This window comes from Microcebus murinus, chromosome 6, assembly GCF_040939455.1.
Source record: "Microcebus murinus isolate Inina chromosome 6, M.murinus_Inina_mat1.0, whole genome shotgun sequence".
NCBI classification, from domain to species: domain Eukaryota; kingdom Metazoa; phylum Chordata; class Mammalia; order Primates; family Cheirogaleidae; genus Microcebus; species Microcebus murinus.
Window position 1 is genome coordinate 58,981,252 of NC_134109.1, and position 18,783 is coordinate 59,000,034.

General features: G+C 33.7%; 1 protein-coding gene across 9 annotated transcripts in view; it reads left to right on the top strand.

The window, feature by feature from the left end:
• Positions 1 to 18,783, top strand: part of RALGAPA1 (Ral GTPase activating protein catalytic subunit alpha 1) — a 225,162-nt gene that overhangs the window by 64,614 nt on the left and 141,765 nt on the right. For all 9 annotated transcript variants that reach the window (XR_012919733.1, XM_012736523.3, XM_012736520.3 and 6 more), the window contains exons 14-16: positions 577 to 706; positions 2,077 to 2,314; positions 4,417 to 4,578. Coding sequence is in view for 8 of the 9 variants with exons in the window: in XM_012736523.3 (XP_012591977.1) it covers positions 577 to 706; positions 2,077 to 2,314; positions 4,417 to 4,578 (530 nt within the window). In the remaining variant the exon portion in view is untranslated. The remainder of the gene's footprint in view (positions 1 to 576; positions 707 to 2,076; positions 2,315 to 4,416; positions 4,579 to 18,783) is intronic.

Below are 18,783 nucleotides of genomic sequence, written 5' to 3' on the forward strand. Positions count from 1 at the left end.
CATGCAGTATACAAAGAGAACAAAAGATTAAAAAATGGCCAGAGTAAAAAGGATGAAAAGAAGCAATAGAGTAATAGTCTTTGATTAGTTATCAGTCTCTTTGTGATCTATTAATCTTAAGATATAATGTAGTTTTTGTAATTGAGCCTGGTATGATATCTGGTTCTCCATTCCATAAACAGATCAGATGGACAAGCATCAAGGTAGAACTATATTGTAATAGGTGAGTGTTCTTCAGACAGCTCTCTAAGATTGCCGCTTGATTTGTGGTTGAAATGGGTGCAGTCTACACATTATCACCCCCAATTCATTAGCTTTTGGATAGATTTTTATTTAATGAGAGGGCATTGTGGCTGACAAATGGTTTAAATTGGCTGATATTGCTATATAAAATAGAATTTTAAATTTTAATATTTAAAGAACTCTAACAATTTGAAATTGTCTTTCAGAGATGTTTGATATTTTAGTAATTCCAAAGATAACACTATTTATAAGAAATATTAATTTCAAAGTTAACCATTAACCCAAAGCAAATATATGCAATAAGGAAATATTAATTAATCTTTTTACTTTAAGGGAACAGATGCTGCTTGTGTTGCTCAGAGTCACCGAGTCTGTACTGAAGATGCCATCACAAGCTTTTCTACAGTTCCAGGGGAAAAAAAATATGACTTTGGCAGGTCGACTTGCAGGACCACTTTTCCAGGCAATAAAAACTTAAAAATAGATAAATAGTTGGATAGATATGTATTTTTTTTTTTAAGATTCACTGAATCCTGAACTTGTTACCTGGGAAAACTTTAAATCTGAGATCATTTTATATTAAAGGATTTTTTTTGTATAGCTAAATTAAAAGTTGCTCATCTAGATAGGCTATTTGCCATACATACTAACTCACAACCTAGTATAAGAGAGGAAATACCAGGTCTGTGAAAAAAGTGTTATAACAGAGTGATGATATTTATCTTATGTCTTGTGTGGCACACAGTTGCAAAAAGCTGGCAGAGGGCTTCAAGGGTAATGAATGGCCTGATTGTTTGCTTTGTGAATTTCCAAATCTACAGGATTGTTAGGAAAAACTGTTTTTTATATTGCTCTGTAATAATGAAAAAGTAGTGAGTAATCAAGATTCTTTCTTATCATTCTGTTCCATAAGACTTTATTAATCTCTCTTAATTTGAAGTATCAGTGGTAGTTTGATTATACAGGAATTACATACTATGTTTTCCAACCTGAGGACAAAGTGTTGACTTCAAATGTATTATGGATTCTTTGCAAATAGAAAAACAATTTTCTGAAGATGACACATGAAATGTAAATACATAGATAAAATATTTCTTAATGTCAAAGATAAAAGCCATCTCAGATCTAATTCTTGGTTGTGTGACTATTTGAAATTTTATTTATAATTTCTAGATATTAGCCATTTACCTAAAATTCTATGATGGTGGTGAAAAATCCTTTAAAACTAACTACATGTATTATCTAAACTCCTCTTAACTTTATTGGCTGTTTTTTTTCCCTCTTCATGTTTCCTCATTGTTAGAACTAACCCAATGGTGGGAGCTACAGAAAGATACAATTTTATCTTACTATGTGAAATAACTTTTATAGTCTGAATAAAAAATATACCTTGTTTTTTTTGTAATAGTAAATGGAATTTTCAAATTATATAGTGATTTCCATCTTTAATTTGAGAATGTAGGTTTTGGTTTTTTTAGTTCAGCAACTCAACATTTTCAATACTTAATAGTATGGAGACTTTCATCTCTTTTAAAACAGGATTTATTTTATTTAACATTAATATAGTATAGCATGAAGGATAAGTATAACTTTAGGGAAATTTCTTTTTGGTTTGGATTACTGGAGTGTTCAGGGTTGGCAGTTGTTGAAGTGAAGTTTATAATGGATACTAATGATTGCATGAATTACTTTTACAAGTATTATCTATGAAGAAAGCTATTATGTGCTTTACAATTCTGCTTGTTTTTAGGTGATTTTTTAAATTGAATATCTGATTTTGAAGTCACACACTAAATGCATTTTATGGTTATTTCTGATCATTTGTCTTTATAGACACTTATAGTTGCCTGGATCAAAGCAAATCTAAATGTGTACATCTCCCGAGAACTTTGGGATGACTTGCTGTCAGTATTGTCATCATTGACCTATTGGGAAGAGTTGGCCACTGAGTGGTCACTGACAATGGAGACATTAACTAAAGTTTTAGCTAGGAATTTATACAGTTTGGATCTCAGTGATTTACCATTGGATAAACTGAGTGAACAGAAGCAAAAAAAGCACAAAGGGAAAGGTAAGAGTTGTTCACAGATATATTTATATTCATATATATACATATATATATATATATGAAAAAAATTTTACTTCAATAATTGAATCAGGGGAAAAACAAGCCAGGGGGAAAGGGGTGAGGATGAAGGTCATCTTTGTTCTTATTTATTCTCGCCTTCAGTTACCCTGGAGGTTTAAAATTTCCAAGAAAAAAACATGCAGGTACCCTGTAATTTTTCTTAACCTAAAATCAGTAGTATTTTTGATAGGAGGGCTGGGTGCAGTGGCTCATGCCTGTATTCCTAGCACTCTGGGAGGCTGAGGCAGGAGGATCGCTCAAGGTCAGGAGTTTGAAATCAGCCTGAGCAAGAGTCAGACCCCGTCTCTACTAAAAAATAGAAAGAATTTAATTGACCAACTAAAAATATATAGAAAAAATTAGCTGGGCTGGGCGCAGTGGCTCACGCCTGTAATCCTAGCACTTTGGGAGGCCGAGGCAGGCGGATTGCTTGAGGTCAGGAGTTTGAAACCAGCCTGAGCAAGAGCGAGACTCCTGTCTCTACTATAAACAGAAAGAAATTAATTGGCCAACTAATATATATAGAAAAAATTGGCCAGGCATGGTGGTGCATGCCTGTAATCCCAGCTACTCGGGAAGCTGAGGCAGCAGGATTGCTTGAGCCAGAAGTTTGAGGTTGCTGTGAGCTAGGCTAACGCCATGGCACTCACTGTAGCTTGAGCAACAAAGTGAGACTCTGTCTCAAAAAAAAAAAGTAAAAAAAGAAAAAATTAGCCTGGCATGGTGGCGAATGCCTGTAGTCCCAGCTATTTGGGAGGCTAAGACAGAAGGATTGCTTGAGCCCAGGAGTTTGAGGTTGCTGTGAACTAGGCTGTGACACTACGGCACTCTACCTGGGTAACAGAGCCAGACTCTGTTTCAAAAAAAAAAAAAATAGTAATTTTGATAAGAGATAAATTTTTTTGTACATCTTTGAATAAAAAACTAATTCAGAATCTTAAATATTTTTAATAATTAACTAAAATGGAAATTTATAAAATGTCATTCCTTTTTATCATAAGCAATTTTTTGTTAGAACTGAGATTATTTCATATTACTTTATTTTAAAAGTATATAATAAATATTTGAAAAATTCTTTTGAATTTACTTAGTTTTAACTAAAGGCAGATGTTCCCTAGATGTGAAATATGTATCTGTCTAATGGTAAAAGGGGGTGGGACTGTAGTATAATATCATTAACATATATTTTTATAATCCTTGGTTTATTAGCATTTTACATTCTTAAAAATTAGTTACTACCTAGAGATTACATTTGTGTCACATTCATATGTGTAATCCCTGTATTATTCATCCCTATAATATATACAGGGTATTAAGTATGTTCTCCAACTACTTATTTATTTATTTCCCTAGTGGCTATATTAGCAGGTAGAGATTTAGTAACCATCGCCACAGGATGCCCTTTGATTAGCTCATTTCCTGTCTTTTTCTGCTGTCTGGATGTTTCATTTCTATTATAAAGCAAGTGGGCGGCAGAGAATTTATAGTAGTTTATTGTTGATGGTATAATTTTAAAATTCTGCATCAGTTTTGGAATATGATTTTTACATAAAATGAAGCTCAAAACTTTTTTTTTTGTTTTTTTTTGGAGACAGAGTCTCACTCACCCAGGCTAGAGTGCCATGGCCTCAGCCTAGCTCACAGCAACCTCAAAGTCCTGGGCTCAAGCAGTTCTTCTGCCTCAGCCTCCTGAGTAGCTGGGACTACAAGCATGCACCACCATGGCCTGCTAATATTTCTATATATTTTTAGTTGGCCAATTAATTTCTTTCTACTTTTAGTAGAGACAGGGTCTCACTGTTGCTCAGGCTGGTTTTGAACTCCTGACCTTGAGCCATCCACCCGCGTTGGCCTCCCAGAGTGCTAGGATTTACAGGTGTGAGCCACTGCACTCGGCCTCAAAACTTTATAATACACAACATTTTATCTTGTTACTTTATAATTTTTATGAGCAAGTGTAAGAATCTGAGGCAGATAGCACACATAATTGGAAGATTTTAGCGATTAGGTAACAGTATACTGAGATTGAAAATCTGCATTTCTAGGAGTTGGACATGAATTTCAGAAAGTTTCAGTTGACAAGTCATTTTCTAGAGGATGGAGTCGCGATCAGCCTGGCCAAGCCCCAATGAGACAGAGAAGTGCAACAACAACTGGTTCCCCAGGAACCGAAAAGGCAAGGAGTATAGTACGGCAAAAAACTGTTGGTATGTACTCTTTAAAATCATGAGAGTTGTACAGTGCAATACATTTATAGTCATTAGTAACAATGTATACAAATATACGGTTTTCTTATTGATTTTTATTGTGAAATGAAAAACGTCTATAGCAAAACAACTTTTTTTCCAGTAGTGCTCAGAGTCCAGTGACATCCTATGTTATCCCTTTATGCTATTAAGATTTATCTTATGTTATTGTTTTTATGTAGTTTATTTTACTGCAGATAGTCCTAATTTTAAAATGTTATTTTACAGAATTGAAGAAGTAGAACTCTGATTCACAGAACTCAAGCATTAACTGGTATAGTTTCTATTAAAGGAATATACTCACAAACATGGAAAATTAGAGTAGCTAATTTTCAGTGCTACAATTATATTGTAGATTGGCTTCACAGACTTCCAACAAGGAATTCATACTCTCTACTGGCGGACAGCTGAGGCCAAGATGGGGTCTATTATTAGGTTTGTTGCTGCTTTTAACAAATACGGAAGACATTTCTATAATCTATGTAATAGTAATAAAGGAGCAATGATGGGAAGAATTTCTGGGTATGGGGTCACACAGCATACTGTGGACTTAGCTATCATCTTATTCTTTTCCTCTCAGAAATTTATAAACTTGGTATGAAATGTAGTAGAAAGAGTACTGCAGTGAAAAACAAGGAGAGCTTTTCTCTAATCTCTTTTCTTACTCTCTTTCATTACTAAATAGCTAGGTAACCTTGGACAATTTACCAAACCTTTCTAGGCCTTAAGTATTTCATCTGTATAGTGGAAATGATGGTACTTCTTATGCCTGAAACAAAATTGCTTGAAGTTATTTCAGCATTTACAACCTATGATTTTATGAAAGGAGAATTTTCCATGGGAATATATGCACATTTATTGGTAATTAGTGAAAATTATTAATTTTAAAGAAATTTAAAACCATTATTGTAAGGATATGTCTTCTATAAAAATATGGGTTCTAAAGTGTTAAGAAGTATAGCTTGAGAGGAAGAAACAGAACTAGAAAGAAAATGAGAAATTAAAGATTTTAAAAGAACTAAAAATCATGGTTAACTTAAAATCCTTTAAAAGGATCACATTTTCAGAATTGTCTGTGCTTAAGCATAGAATTATATTGATTGTGTACGCCAATCTGGAAGAATAAGAAAAGATATAAGGAAAAGAATATTGAAGGGTTAAAATTAATATGATACTGAGGAATTTTGTTGTGGAATTATTTTTTGGAATTCTAAGAAAAATGTTGATTATGTTGACTAAGAAATGTCTTTCTTCATTTTTATTATAATGTCACATTTATAGAAAATATTTATATGTTAGGAAGGAATTGTTATTTTAAGTATAAATATTTATTTAAGCCTTGAATTTTTTAAAGTGCCTTAGTTTTTTCTGATTATAGAAGTAATTTATGATTACTGTGGAAAGTAAAGTCTAAGATAGCTTAACAACCCATTAGCTGTCTAATGAGAAGTCATCATTGTTAACATGTTGATGTGTATCTTTCTAGTCATTTAAATAGTATGTAATGAGTAAAATATTCACCTTGACTTCATAGCTGACTGTGATTACTTTCTGGTTGTACTTCTTTCACAACACCCAAAACAGCCTTGTCTGACTTGTTTAGTGAATGAGCCTATCAAACAAAAAGTTAAAGTATTAAAAATTTTGTTAAGAAGAAGGGTACCTGCATTAAGTTGGAAAATATAAAAAGGGGCAGCAGATTAAATTAAGATGTCCTTTAGACGTATATTTTCTTAAATTTTTAAAATTAATTTTTTTATGTTATTAGTGATGCACATGGTTTAAAATTCAGATGGTGATAAAGTATATACATTATAGTAAGTCTCCCTCATCATTACTCCCCACCCTCCCAGTTTACCTCACTAGGGACAACTATTGTCGCTGGTTTCTTGAATATTCTTCTAAAGATACCTTATGCACATACAGGAATATAGCATAATGTATACACTGTTGTGAGCCATGGCTTTTGTACATGTGAATGAAAAAAATATCTTTACTCACTATGGAAGTGCTGTTCTAAGCATTGAGATATAGTTGTGAACAAAGCAAATAAAGTCCACTGGAGCTGACAATTCTAGTATTGCAGGAGATTTATAATAAATGGATAAACCAGTAAACATGTCAGTAAGTTATGAAGAAAAGTAAAGCAGGATAAAGGACTAGAGAGTGTTAGGGGTGGGGAAATAGGACTGTTGATAGGTCAGGGAAGGTCTGTCTTACCATGATATAAGAACAAAAACCTGGCTGGGCGCAGTGGCTCACGCCTGTAATCCTAGCACTCTGGGAGGCCGAGGCGGGCGGATCGCTCGAGGTCACGAGTTCAAAACCAGCCTGAGCAAGAGCGAGACCCCGTCTCTACTATAAAGTTAGAAAGAAATTAATTGGCCAACTAATATATATATATATATATATATATATATATAGAAAAAATTAGCCGGGCATGGTGGCACATGCCTGTAGTCCCAGCTACTCGGGAGGCTGAGGCGATCGCTTGAGCCCAGGAGTTTGAGGTTGCTGTGAGCTAGACTGACGCCATGGCACTCACTCTAGCCTGGGACACAAGGCGAGACTCTGTCACAAAAAAAAAAAAAAAAAAAAGAACAAAAACCTGAATACAGTGAGAGAATGAGCCAAGCAAATATCTATCTATGGGAAGTACATTTCAAGCAGTGGGAAAATTATAGAAGCCCTGGAGCTAGGAGTGTGATTATGTGTCTGATGAAGGGTAACAAGGTCAGTGTGGGTGAACAAGGAAAGAAAATTAGGAGATTAAGTCAAGCCATAATGATATATCTTAAAGTTATTACATATCAAAAAATGTTAAACTCCATCATACTTTATTACATAGAAGTACTATAATTTAGCCTATGTCCTGAAGATGGATGTATATTTTACAATTTTGTGCTATTAAAAATAGTACAGCCCATTCTAGCAGCTGTAGCTTAAAAACAAGGTACAGAATATACTTATGTATACTTCTATACTTTGTGCATATATGCAGGGAATATCTATAGGTTAAATCTGTAGGATTTGAAATTAACTTGTCCTCAAAAGAGACTCTACTAGTTTATACTTCCATTCATAATAAAGAGCTCCTATTTCTTTCACATGTTTGCCAGTGAAGTATATTATCAAAATTTTGCTCCATGGTAGTAAGGTTTGAAAAATTATCTGATTTTAGTTTTAATGTTCTTTTTTCTTAATATGAGGAGCATCTTTGAATAAGTTTAAAAGCTACTTGGGCCATCCAACTGGTTAAAGCATCAAAAATTAATTAGTCTGGAAGGACACTCAAAAAAAAAGTGTCTATGTTGAGCGGGTGGAGTTTAAAACTCATCACCAAAAAATTTAAGCCAATAATTATAGATGAAAATGAAGGAATTAAAAAAAATCTCTATTTTGCAACCTTAATAGATTTAAGCAAAGATCATCAGTTGATACTAAAACCATTAGGTGAAAGATTACTTTGGAATAGGATATTCACTTGTTGCCAAGGATGGTGCCACAGATTATTTACAATTGCAAAGGGCAAATATACCTTTACAATGGAGGAAACTAGGGGTCATCTCCTAGTCAAGCCTATATACCTAACTTCCAATTTATAGTACATATAGGAGATAGAAGAACAAATTGAATGACTCCATGAGGAAGTAATTACACAAACAATGTAGTATATCTTATGAGACAACTGACCTAGACTCTTCAAAAAGACACTATCGTCTCAAATTGAGGTAGAGGAATCTGTTTTAGATTAAAAAGACAATAACCAAATGTAGTACATGGATCCTGTTGGAATCTTGGTTTGAAAAAGGGTTACAAAAATCATTTTGGGGATAATTTGGCACCTTTGAATATGGACTGGATATTAGATATTATGAAATTTTTGTTAATTTTCTTAGGTGAGACAATAGTATTGGTTATATAAGAGGATGACCTTAACTGGAAATGAATTCTGAAATATTTAGGGATGAAGAGTCATGGTATTAGCAGCTTACTTTCAGATACTTCAGCAAAAACACATACACACAAAAATATGGCAAAATATCAACAGTTGTCAAATTTAGGCAGAGGTATGCATGTGTACATTGTAATGGTCTTTTAGCTTTTTCTGTGTGTTTGAAATTTTTCTTAATGAAAAATTAGGCAGAAATAGTTTTTTGTTTTTTTCAAAAAAAAAGATGATTTATACTGCCAGCAGTATAGTGAACCTGATATTCTGGAGCTATTTAGATATTCTTGCTACCTTTTTGTTGCACTGCTGGGTTTGCAAAGTTTCTAAGGGAAAGAGACTCGCTACCCTATTTCCTTGGCTAAAATAAAGAAACAAAACTATGAGGTGAAAATGGAGTGATGAGCATTAAGCACATTGGAAAAGTGGGATGACCCTAAAGCAAATTGCTTATAATTATTAATACCTCTGGGATATAGACTAAGACTTGGGCAAGCTTCAAGGTTGGAGGACTGAATTAATCCAGAAATTCTGCAGATTAAAATCAACCAAATATGAGCTCACAAAGATTTTTCAGTAATCAAAAGAACAAACTATGTAAGTGAGTTAGCAAAAAGAAAAGCGATTTAGATCCCTAACAGGGTTTAATTCTTAATATTGGGATATAATTTTCAGACTATAAAATAACTGTGTTTGAAATGTTTAAAGAGAAAAATGATAACCTCATAAAAATGATCAAATAGAAATTTTAGAAATAAAATATAATTGCTAAAAGAGGCCAGGCGTGGTGGCCCATGTCTGTAATTCTAGCACTCTGGGAAGCTGAGACAGGAGGATCACTTGAGCTCAGGAGTTCAAGACAAACCTGAGCAAGGTGAGATCCTGTCTCTTTTTTAAAAATTAAAAAAATAATATATATATATAATTGCTAAAAGAAAAAAACCCTCAATGCATAGATTAATCAACACATGAGATATAACTCAAGAGAGAATCAGTGACTTGGAAGAGAGATTTGAAGAAATTGCCCAGGATAAGGAGATGGAAAATATGAAGGAGCGGTTAAGATGTATGTAGAATAGGACAAGAGAGTTTCATATGTCTAATTGGAATTTCAGAAGGAGAGAATGAAGGATAGGCAATATTTCAAGAGTAATAGATAATTGATGGAAAATATGAGTCTATCTATAGAGAAAGAAACACAAAGTTTAATAGAATATATAAGTAGAAACCCATACCTAAACACATTACAGTGACACTGCAGAATGGAAAGACAAAGAAAAAAGCTTAAAAGCTGCAAAGAGAAAAAATAGATCAACTGCAAGAGAATGATAGTTATGCTGAAAGCAGTGTCCTTAATACCAACAACAGAAAACAGAATAATGGAATAATATCTTCAAAGTGCTAAAGGAAAATAACTGTCATTATAGAATTATATTCTGACCAAACTTTCAAGATTGAGGGTAACACAATGACAAAAACTTAAAAGAATTTGCTACTAATTGACCTTTATGAACGAACTTCTAAAGAATATGTCAGGAAAAAAAATTATTCCAGGATTAAAGTCTGAGATACAAGGAAGTATAAATGATCAAAGAAATGTATAGCTAAATCTAAATAAATATTATCTGAATAAGTAATCTATTATTTTGGAATTAAAGGGCAGAATTAAAATTCGAATCATTCATAATATATAATTTAGGAGCAGTTAGTAGGAGTATTAGAATTATAAAGTCCTTCTTCAGGGTAGAGTGGGGAGCTGGTGACGTTATGATATTATGTTAACATTAGACTTTAAAAATATAAAGGAGAAAGACAATCCAATTAAAAAACAGGCAAGGGATTTGAATGGACATTTTTCTAAACAAGCTACACAAATGGCCAGTAAGCACATGCTCAACAACTCTAGCCATCAGGAAAATGCAAATAAAAATCGCAATGAGATACCACTTCACACTCACTCGTAGGACAGCTATACTCCATCAAAAAGATGAATAAATGTTGGTAAGAGTGTGGAGAAATTGGAATCCTCATACATTGCTAGTGGTAATATAAAACAGTACAGCCATTTTGGAAAATAGTTTGTCACTTCCTCCAAATGTTAAACATAAAGTTATCATATGACCTAGCAATTCCACTCCTAGGTATATATTCAAGAGAATTGAAGAGTAGTTGCTCTCATCAATTTTATGCACTGTTGTCAGAATAATTTTTAGTCTAAAGTACAGTTGATTCCCTATGCCCTCAAAAAGTTTTGTGACCTTCCCAGACATTCGTATCTGTATGTCTTAATCTAACATTGGGACCAATTCTGATTTATTTTAATAAACTTTTCTGGTATAATATCTCACTATACCCTTTTGCTTATTGTTTGTAAAATCCAAGAAAGAACTATTGGAAACACAAAGAATTTTAGATTTGTTATTCCTCATTGAGCAGAGGAATAACCTGATAAAAACTGTTTTTAGAGATTAATTTGGAAATGTTGTACACTATGAATTTAAGAGAAAGCAAATGGAACCTGAAAGCAAATGGAAGCTTCATTAGTTTAAAGTCAGGACCAGGGATGAAGGACTAATAGTGAGGATAGAGAGTAACCAAGTTGCCCAAGCTAGAAATTTGGCAGTCAGCTTCAATTCTTTTCTCTCTCCTGTCCCCTAGAACTCTGATTGAGTCATCAGATCCTATTGATTATCTTAAGCTAAGCATCTCTCACATCTCTTCATTTCTCTACATTTCCACTGCTGCTACCTTGGTCCAGTACACCATCATGCCTGTATTGCTGCAAGAGTTTCCTAACTTGTTTCCCTGCATCATTTCCTTCACCACCTCTACATCCATTTTCTACCCTCCTGTCATAGTGATATTAAGAAAAATTTCAGATTGATGTAACTTCTTTTCTTACATCTTTCATTGCAAGAGCCTTTTATTGCTCTTGGTATAAAATTGAACATCTTAACTTGGTTTATAAGTCCCTTTGGTTCCTGCCCACTTTTCCAATCTCTTTTTATTCCATTCTCCTTTGTTCTCTATTTTCCAGCCTTACTAGACTTCATTAGTTAAAATGGTGAGAGAAGAAATCCACCAATGCAGAATTCTCTATCCAACAAAATTATCCTTTAAAAATGAAAGAGAAATAAACACTTTATCAGATAAACAAAGATTGAGGGAATTTGTCACCAGTATACTTGCCTTGTAATAAATGTTAAAAGAAGTTATTGGAAAGAAGGAAAGTGATAGAGGTCAGAAACTCTAAATAAACAAAGGAAGCATGTAAGAGAATGAATGAATGAAGGTAAAAGAAAATCTTTTAAAAAATTTAACAGCTAATGATTGTTCACTAAACCAAAATTACAGTGTATTAGGTGATTATAGCTTATGGATGGTGAAATGATTAACAGCAGTAGTTTAAGGGATGGAAAGGAGGAATTGGTAATACTCAGTTGTAAGTACCTCTTCCTGGGAAGTGGTACAGTGCTATTTGAAAAAGAGAATGTTGATTAGTTGTAAATGTGTATTGCAGACTCAAGGGCAACCACTAGAAAAGTTTTTTCCTTTTGTTAAAAGTAGTATTTATATATAAAGAGAAAAAATAGAATCATAAAAAATACTTAGTGAGGCTGGGCACAGTGGCCCATGTCTGTAATCCAGCACTTGAGGAGACTGAGGCAGGAGGATCACTTGAGGCCAAGATTTTGAGACTAGCCTGGGCAACATAGCAAGACTCTGTGTCTACAAAATATAAAAATGAAATTAGCTAGACATGGCGGCAGGCACCTGTAGTCCTAGCTACTCAGGAAGCTGAGGTGAGGAGGCTCGCTTGAGCCCAGGTGTTCACAGTTACAGTGAGCTATGATTATGCCACTGCACTCCAGCCTGGGCAACAGAGTAAGACCCTGTCCCACAAAAAAAAAAAAAAAAATAGATAAAATGCTCTGTTAAAACCAGAGAGGTCAAGAAAGAGTGAAATACAAGAAAGAACAAGGGTAATAAATAGAAAACGGTAACAAATGTGTAGTAGTATTAATTCAACTGTATCAGTAATAATTTTAAATATTAGTGGTCTAAATATACCAGTTAAAAGAGACTACCTCTGTGGATAAAAGAACAATACTGAACTCTATGTTGTCTAAAAGAAATCCACCTAACATACAAAGACACATAGATCAGACAGATTAAAAATAAAGGGATGGAGAAAGTACACTAAGCTAACATTAATCAAAAGAAAAAAGGACTGGCCATACAGTCATGTGTTGCTTAATGACAGGGATACATTCTGAGAAATAAATCATTAGTCAGTTTTGTCATTGTAGAAACATAGAGTGTATTTACACAAACTAGATGATATAGCCTATATACCTAGACTATATGGTATAGCCTGCTGCTCCTAGTCTGTAACTCTGTACTGCATGTTACTGTACTGAATACTGTAGGCAATTGTAACACAATGGTAAGTGTTGTGTATCTAAAGATAGAAAAGGTACAGTAAAAATACAGCATTATAATCTTTTGGGACCACCATTGTATATGTGGTCTGTTGTTGACTAAAACATCATTATGCAGCATATGACTGTATTAATTTCCAGACACAGCAGACTTCAAGGAAAATTATCAAGGATAAAGAAGGGCATTACATAAAGATAAACATGTTTAATTCTGCAATTAACCACCTTAGGTGTTAATATGTATGTGCCTAACAACAGAGCATCAAAATATGTGAGATAAAAACTGATAAAACTTCCAGGAGATATAGATGAATTTGCTATTATAGTTGGAAACCTGGCACCTTTCTGTCAGTAATTGACAGATCCAGCAGGCCGAAAATCATCAAGGACATAGTTGAACTGAAAAGCACCATCAATCTGGTTGTGCCACCTGTAGATTGCTTCTTCCAAGAGCAGCAGATTACACCTTCTCTCAAGCACACAAAACAATCACCAAGATAGACCACATTCTGGGTCATCAAACATGCCTTAACAAATTTAAAGGAATAGAAATCATACAAAGTATGTCCGTGACCACAGTGTATTTAACTAGAAATCAATAACAGAGAGAGTTGGAAAACTCCAAAATATTTGAGAGAAAACAATACACTTATCTAAATAACACATGGGTTCAAAAGAGAAATCTAATGAGAAATTTTAGAATATTTTGAATGAAATGAAAATACAAATTACCAAAATTTGTGGGATGCTATGAAAACTGTGCTTAAGGAAATTTATAGCATTGAAAGCATATATTATTAAATATAAAAGGCGATGGATCAAAAATCGATAATCTGAGCTTCCACTTTAGGAAACTAGAAAAACACAAAGAGCAAATTAAAGCAAGCAGAAGAAAGGAAATAAGAAGTAAAGCAGAAATCTATAAAGTTGAAAACAGGAAATTACTAGAGAAAAATCAACAAAACCAAAAGCTGGTTCTTTGAAAATATCAGTAAAACTGATAAACCTCTAGCTAGGTTAAATAAGAAAGAAAAGACATTACTAATTTCAGAAATGAAAGAGAAGCCATTACTACTGATCCTTTTATTTACTGATTAAAAGGATAAAGGAACTTAATTTGATAACCTGGATGAAATAGACCAATTACTTGAAAGGTATAAACTACCAAGACTCACACAATGAGAAACAAATAATCTGAAACGACATATCTATTAATGAAATTGAATCAATAACTAGGAACCTTACAAATTAGAAAGCACCAGGCCTAGATGGGCTCACTGAATTCTTCCAAACATCTAAGGAAGAAATTAGCATCCCAGAAAATGGACGCAAAGGAAATATGTCTTAATCTATGAGGTCAGTGTTACCATAATGCAATTCATCCTCATCAACAGGCTAAAGAAGAAAATCCATATGATCACATCAATAGATACAGAAAAAGCATTTGTCAAAGCACCTATTTAGCATAAAAATTCTCAGCAAAATAAGAAAAGGGGAAAATCTTCCTCAACTTGATAAATCTATTTAAATAATAAAAAAAAACCGCCTTGTAGTCCCAGCTACTTGGGAGGCTGAGGCAGAAGGATTGCTTGAGCCCAGGAGTTTGAGGTTGCTGTGAGCTAGGCTGACGCCACGGCACTCACTCTAGCCTGGGCAACAAAGTGAGACTCTGTCTCAAAAAAAAAAAATAAAAAAAAAAATAAAAAAAAACCCTACCTCTGTATCAGACTTAGTGATGAGAAACTAGATTTTTTTTTTGCTAAGACCTGCAACAAGGAAAGGATGTCTTAACTGTTTCTATGAGACAAGAAACTAAATGGTATACAGACTGGGAAGGAATAAATAAAGCTATCTTTATAGATGATATGATTATTTGTGTAGAAAATCTGAAAGAAAACAACCTCCTGGAACTAATAAGCAGCTATAGCAAGGTTGCAGGATATCAAATTAATATACAAAAGTGAGTTGCTTCCTATATACCAGCAGTGAACAATTGGAATTTGAAATTAAAACACAATACCATTTGCACTAGCAACAAAAATCCCACAACAATTAGTTATAAATCTAACAAAATATTTACAAGATCTATAAGAGGAAAACTATAAAACTTTGATGAAAGAAATCAAAGAAGTTCTAAGTAAATGGAGAGATAGTTCATGTGCATAGATAGACAAACTTAATATTGGCAAGATGTCAGTTCTTACCAACTTAATCTGTAGATTCAACATATTCCTAAGTGATTGTGTTCTTAACAAGTTATTTTGTGGATTTTAACAAACTGATCCTGAAGTTTATATGGAAAGGAAAAAGACCAAGAATAGTCAACAAAATACTGAAGGAAAACATGGAATTCAGAGTGATAGAACCTGACTTCAAAACTTATTTTAATACTACAGTAATCAAAAAAGTGTGGTTATAGGTGAGAGAATAGACACATAGATCAATATTACAAACTAGAAATTCCAGAAATAGATTCACGCAACTAGAGTCCACTGGGCTTTGGCGAAGAAGCAAAGGCAATTCAATAGAGAAAGGATGGTCTTTTCAACAAATGATACTGCAACAACTGAACACATACACACGCAAAAGCGTAGGCCTATACCTTTCACAAAAATTAACTCAAAATGGATCTTAGACCTTAAAATATAAAAGTATAAAGCACCTTGAAGACAACATAGGAGAAAGTCTAGGGCACCTTGGGTTTGGCAATGAGTTTTAAGATACAACACCAAAAATACAATCCTTGAAAGAAAAAATTGCAGAGTTGTACTTTATTAAAATTAAAAAAATTATGCTCTGTCAGAGACATTTAAGAAAATGAAATGACAAGCCACAGGCTGGGAGAAAATCTTTGCAAAACATGTATTCTTTTCTTTTTAAACTATAATATTCTTTCCCATAACTTGAATTGTCTGATAGAGTGATAGAATGTGTAACTTTTTGAGACTAACTTAAACAGCTTTGTTTATACTGGTGGTCTAAACTGATATAAGTAAGCACATACCCTTATAAGTTGTAAGAACACTAGTATAGTCTATGGTGAAATTTGCAAAGTAGTAATTTTGTCAGATATTCAAAGACTTATTATGCTGATTCTTTTCTAGAATTTTCAGATAGAAAATTCTAAGAGAATTTCCTCATTTTTTTTCACTTAATGAAGATAAAGGCAATTTGCCTGTATTTAAAAAATATTAAACATGGCTGGGCATGGTGGCTAACACCTATAATCCTGGCACTCTGGGAGGCCAAGGCCAGAGGATCACTTGGGCTCAGGAGTTTGAGACCAGCTTGAGCAAGAGTGAGACCCCATCCCTACTAAAAATAGAAAAAATTAGCTGCGTGTAGTGGTGCACACCTGTAGTCCCAGCTAATTTGGAGGCCGAGATGGATTGCTTGAGCCCAGGAGTTTGAGGTTTCTGTGAGCTAGCCTGATGCAAGAGCACTCTACCCAGGGCTACAGAGCAAGACTCTGTCTCAAAAAAAACAAACAAACAAAAAAATTAGAGATGTTGTAATCCTTTCATCCCAGAATATTTGGGATGGCCTTATTAAGAGAAATTTTGTTATTAATATTTAACTTAAGTTTAAAATTTTTAATAATTTGTTTGGAGAGTGTATCTAAGGTTTTGCTTATGCCAACAAATATTTAGAGAGGTTGCAATGAATTTGGAAATTATTTTAGAATATATTAATGAGAAGCAATGTAACTTGTTTATGATTTAGCACCTGGTATTCAACTTTTGAAGCAAATATATCACTGTGCTTGTTTTCACATTTTGCTCTTAGTGTATGTTTATTATAATCATGTGCCTAATTTGGAAACTTTAAAGGGTATTTTTGCCAGTGGAGAGAAATATATACATAATGTGAATGTTAACTTAATAAATAGTGAGGACTGTGTACTTTAGGGGGCGAGATAATAAAATGCCAGAGTTGACTTCGTCATGTTTATTTTGTATATTTGTGTGCTTTTAGTAATCAGTCACATTTCCTGTCGACAAGTTTCTTTTCAGAGACAAGGTATCTTGCTCTGTCACCCAGGCTGGAGTGCAATGCTGCCATCACAGTTCGCTGCAGTCTCAGAAACTCCTAGGCTCAAGCAGTCCTTCTGCCTCAGCCTACCGGGCGTCCACCTGGCTAATTTTTTAGTTTTTTTTGTAGAGATGAGGTCTCGGTATGTTGCTCGGGTTGATCTTGAATTTCTGGGCTCATGTGATCCTCCTGCCTCGGCCTTTCAAAGTGCTGGGATTACAGACATGAGCTACCGTACCTGACCCATTGAATTTCTTATGCTATATGGGAACTCTGGAGTGGTGGTTATACTTTTTGATATAATCTGTATAGTCCAAGGTGAATTTATGTGGAGTGCGTTTTTCCTTTTCAAAGGGAGGGGAAAGACAGGAAGCCTTCAGAAATTGCCACACCCATAGTTTGACGTTATATTTTTCATTGCTAATAAAACATATTACAGATTTAAGATCATTGATGCATTTGGTTTAGGAATGTCTATAGTAATAAGAATGTCAGTAGTTATACAAAGATTCTCTAATGTAAGTATTTAGATTAGTAAATCCTAAAAGATTTCAATAGCTAATTCATTGTGAATAATTTTCTATAGGGAAGGTTGCACAACTATGAGGCACTTAATGGACTTACAGGAATGCATAAAGAACCCACTGTTCAGTAACAAAAGGAGAAGAATTTGTTCAGAATCATTACACAAATTTATAGCACTGCAAATATGGAAAAAGTTCCAAGGGAAATGCCTACGCTTTTCCTTCAAGTTGGTGCTGGCAAAGCAGGAGTAGAAGGAGTCGTTATCTCCAATAAATTAAAGAATTAAAAGTTTTAATTGATCTGTGGAATCTAAAATTTGTTTTAATTAAGTTTTTATAAAAATATCCCTAAAAATCACATCTGGTTATAACTGTAGGTAATACTTTACCATCTGTGTAAGCAGCACTATGTGTTTCCCTATGTGTTTGTATCTTTGCTCTAACAAGTTTTAGTGAGTGATTATCTTGAAGTTAAGATAACTTTTAGCCAAATTAAATTATAAAATTGTTGGTTACTTTCACAAAGGAGAGGAAGCTAGCAGGAAAACTAATAGAGCCAGATTCTGACATTTTGTATCTGGGCTCAATTTTAAAATATACTTATCTTTAATATATGACATGATAAGCCATACAGTGAAAACAGAGTGTTATTATCTTAGCATATTCCAACCTTCTAACATTTTGCTGCACATAGATTTACCTAAAAAATGTTCTTAATCCTTTATTTTGTCAGCATTCATAAAAATTTTTGAAAAAATCTCTGGCTGTCTGTTTCTAGTTATAAACTATGAAATACATTCAGTGTTTGGTTAATGATTGTTTTGTTTTCTCTGTATCTTCACAGTCTGATACTTGCTTTTCAAATGGTTATACTGGACTCCTACTCAAACACATTTAGTAAAGATTTATTGAGCTTACATGTGCAAGGCACTAGAGATTCAAAGATAAGAGGATATGGTTCTTGCATTTGAAAAGTTGGGGAGGCTGATGTAAAATCATACAGTTTGTTAACAATAGACTGTAAGCTTTGCAGAAAGAGGAATTCTTATTTGTTTTTGTTTATTGCTGTTATTGCCAGTAAGTTAAGTAAATAATTGTATGGAAGAGTCAAAAGCTGCTCAGATGAGATGGTATTTCAAATGTAAAGGAGTTTTTCAGAAAGGAAAGGAGACCAAGGACATTAACAACATATAAAGACATGCTATGATGATGAAAGAGC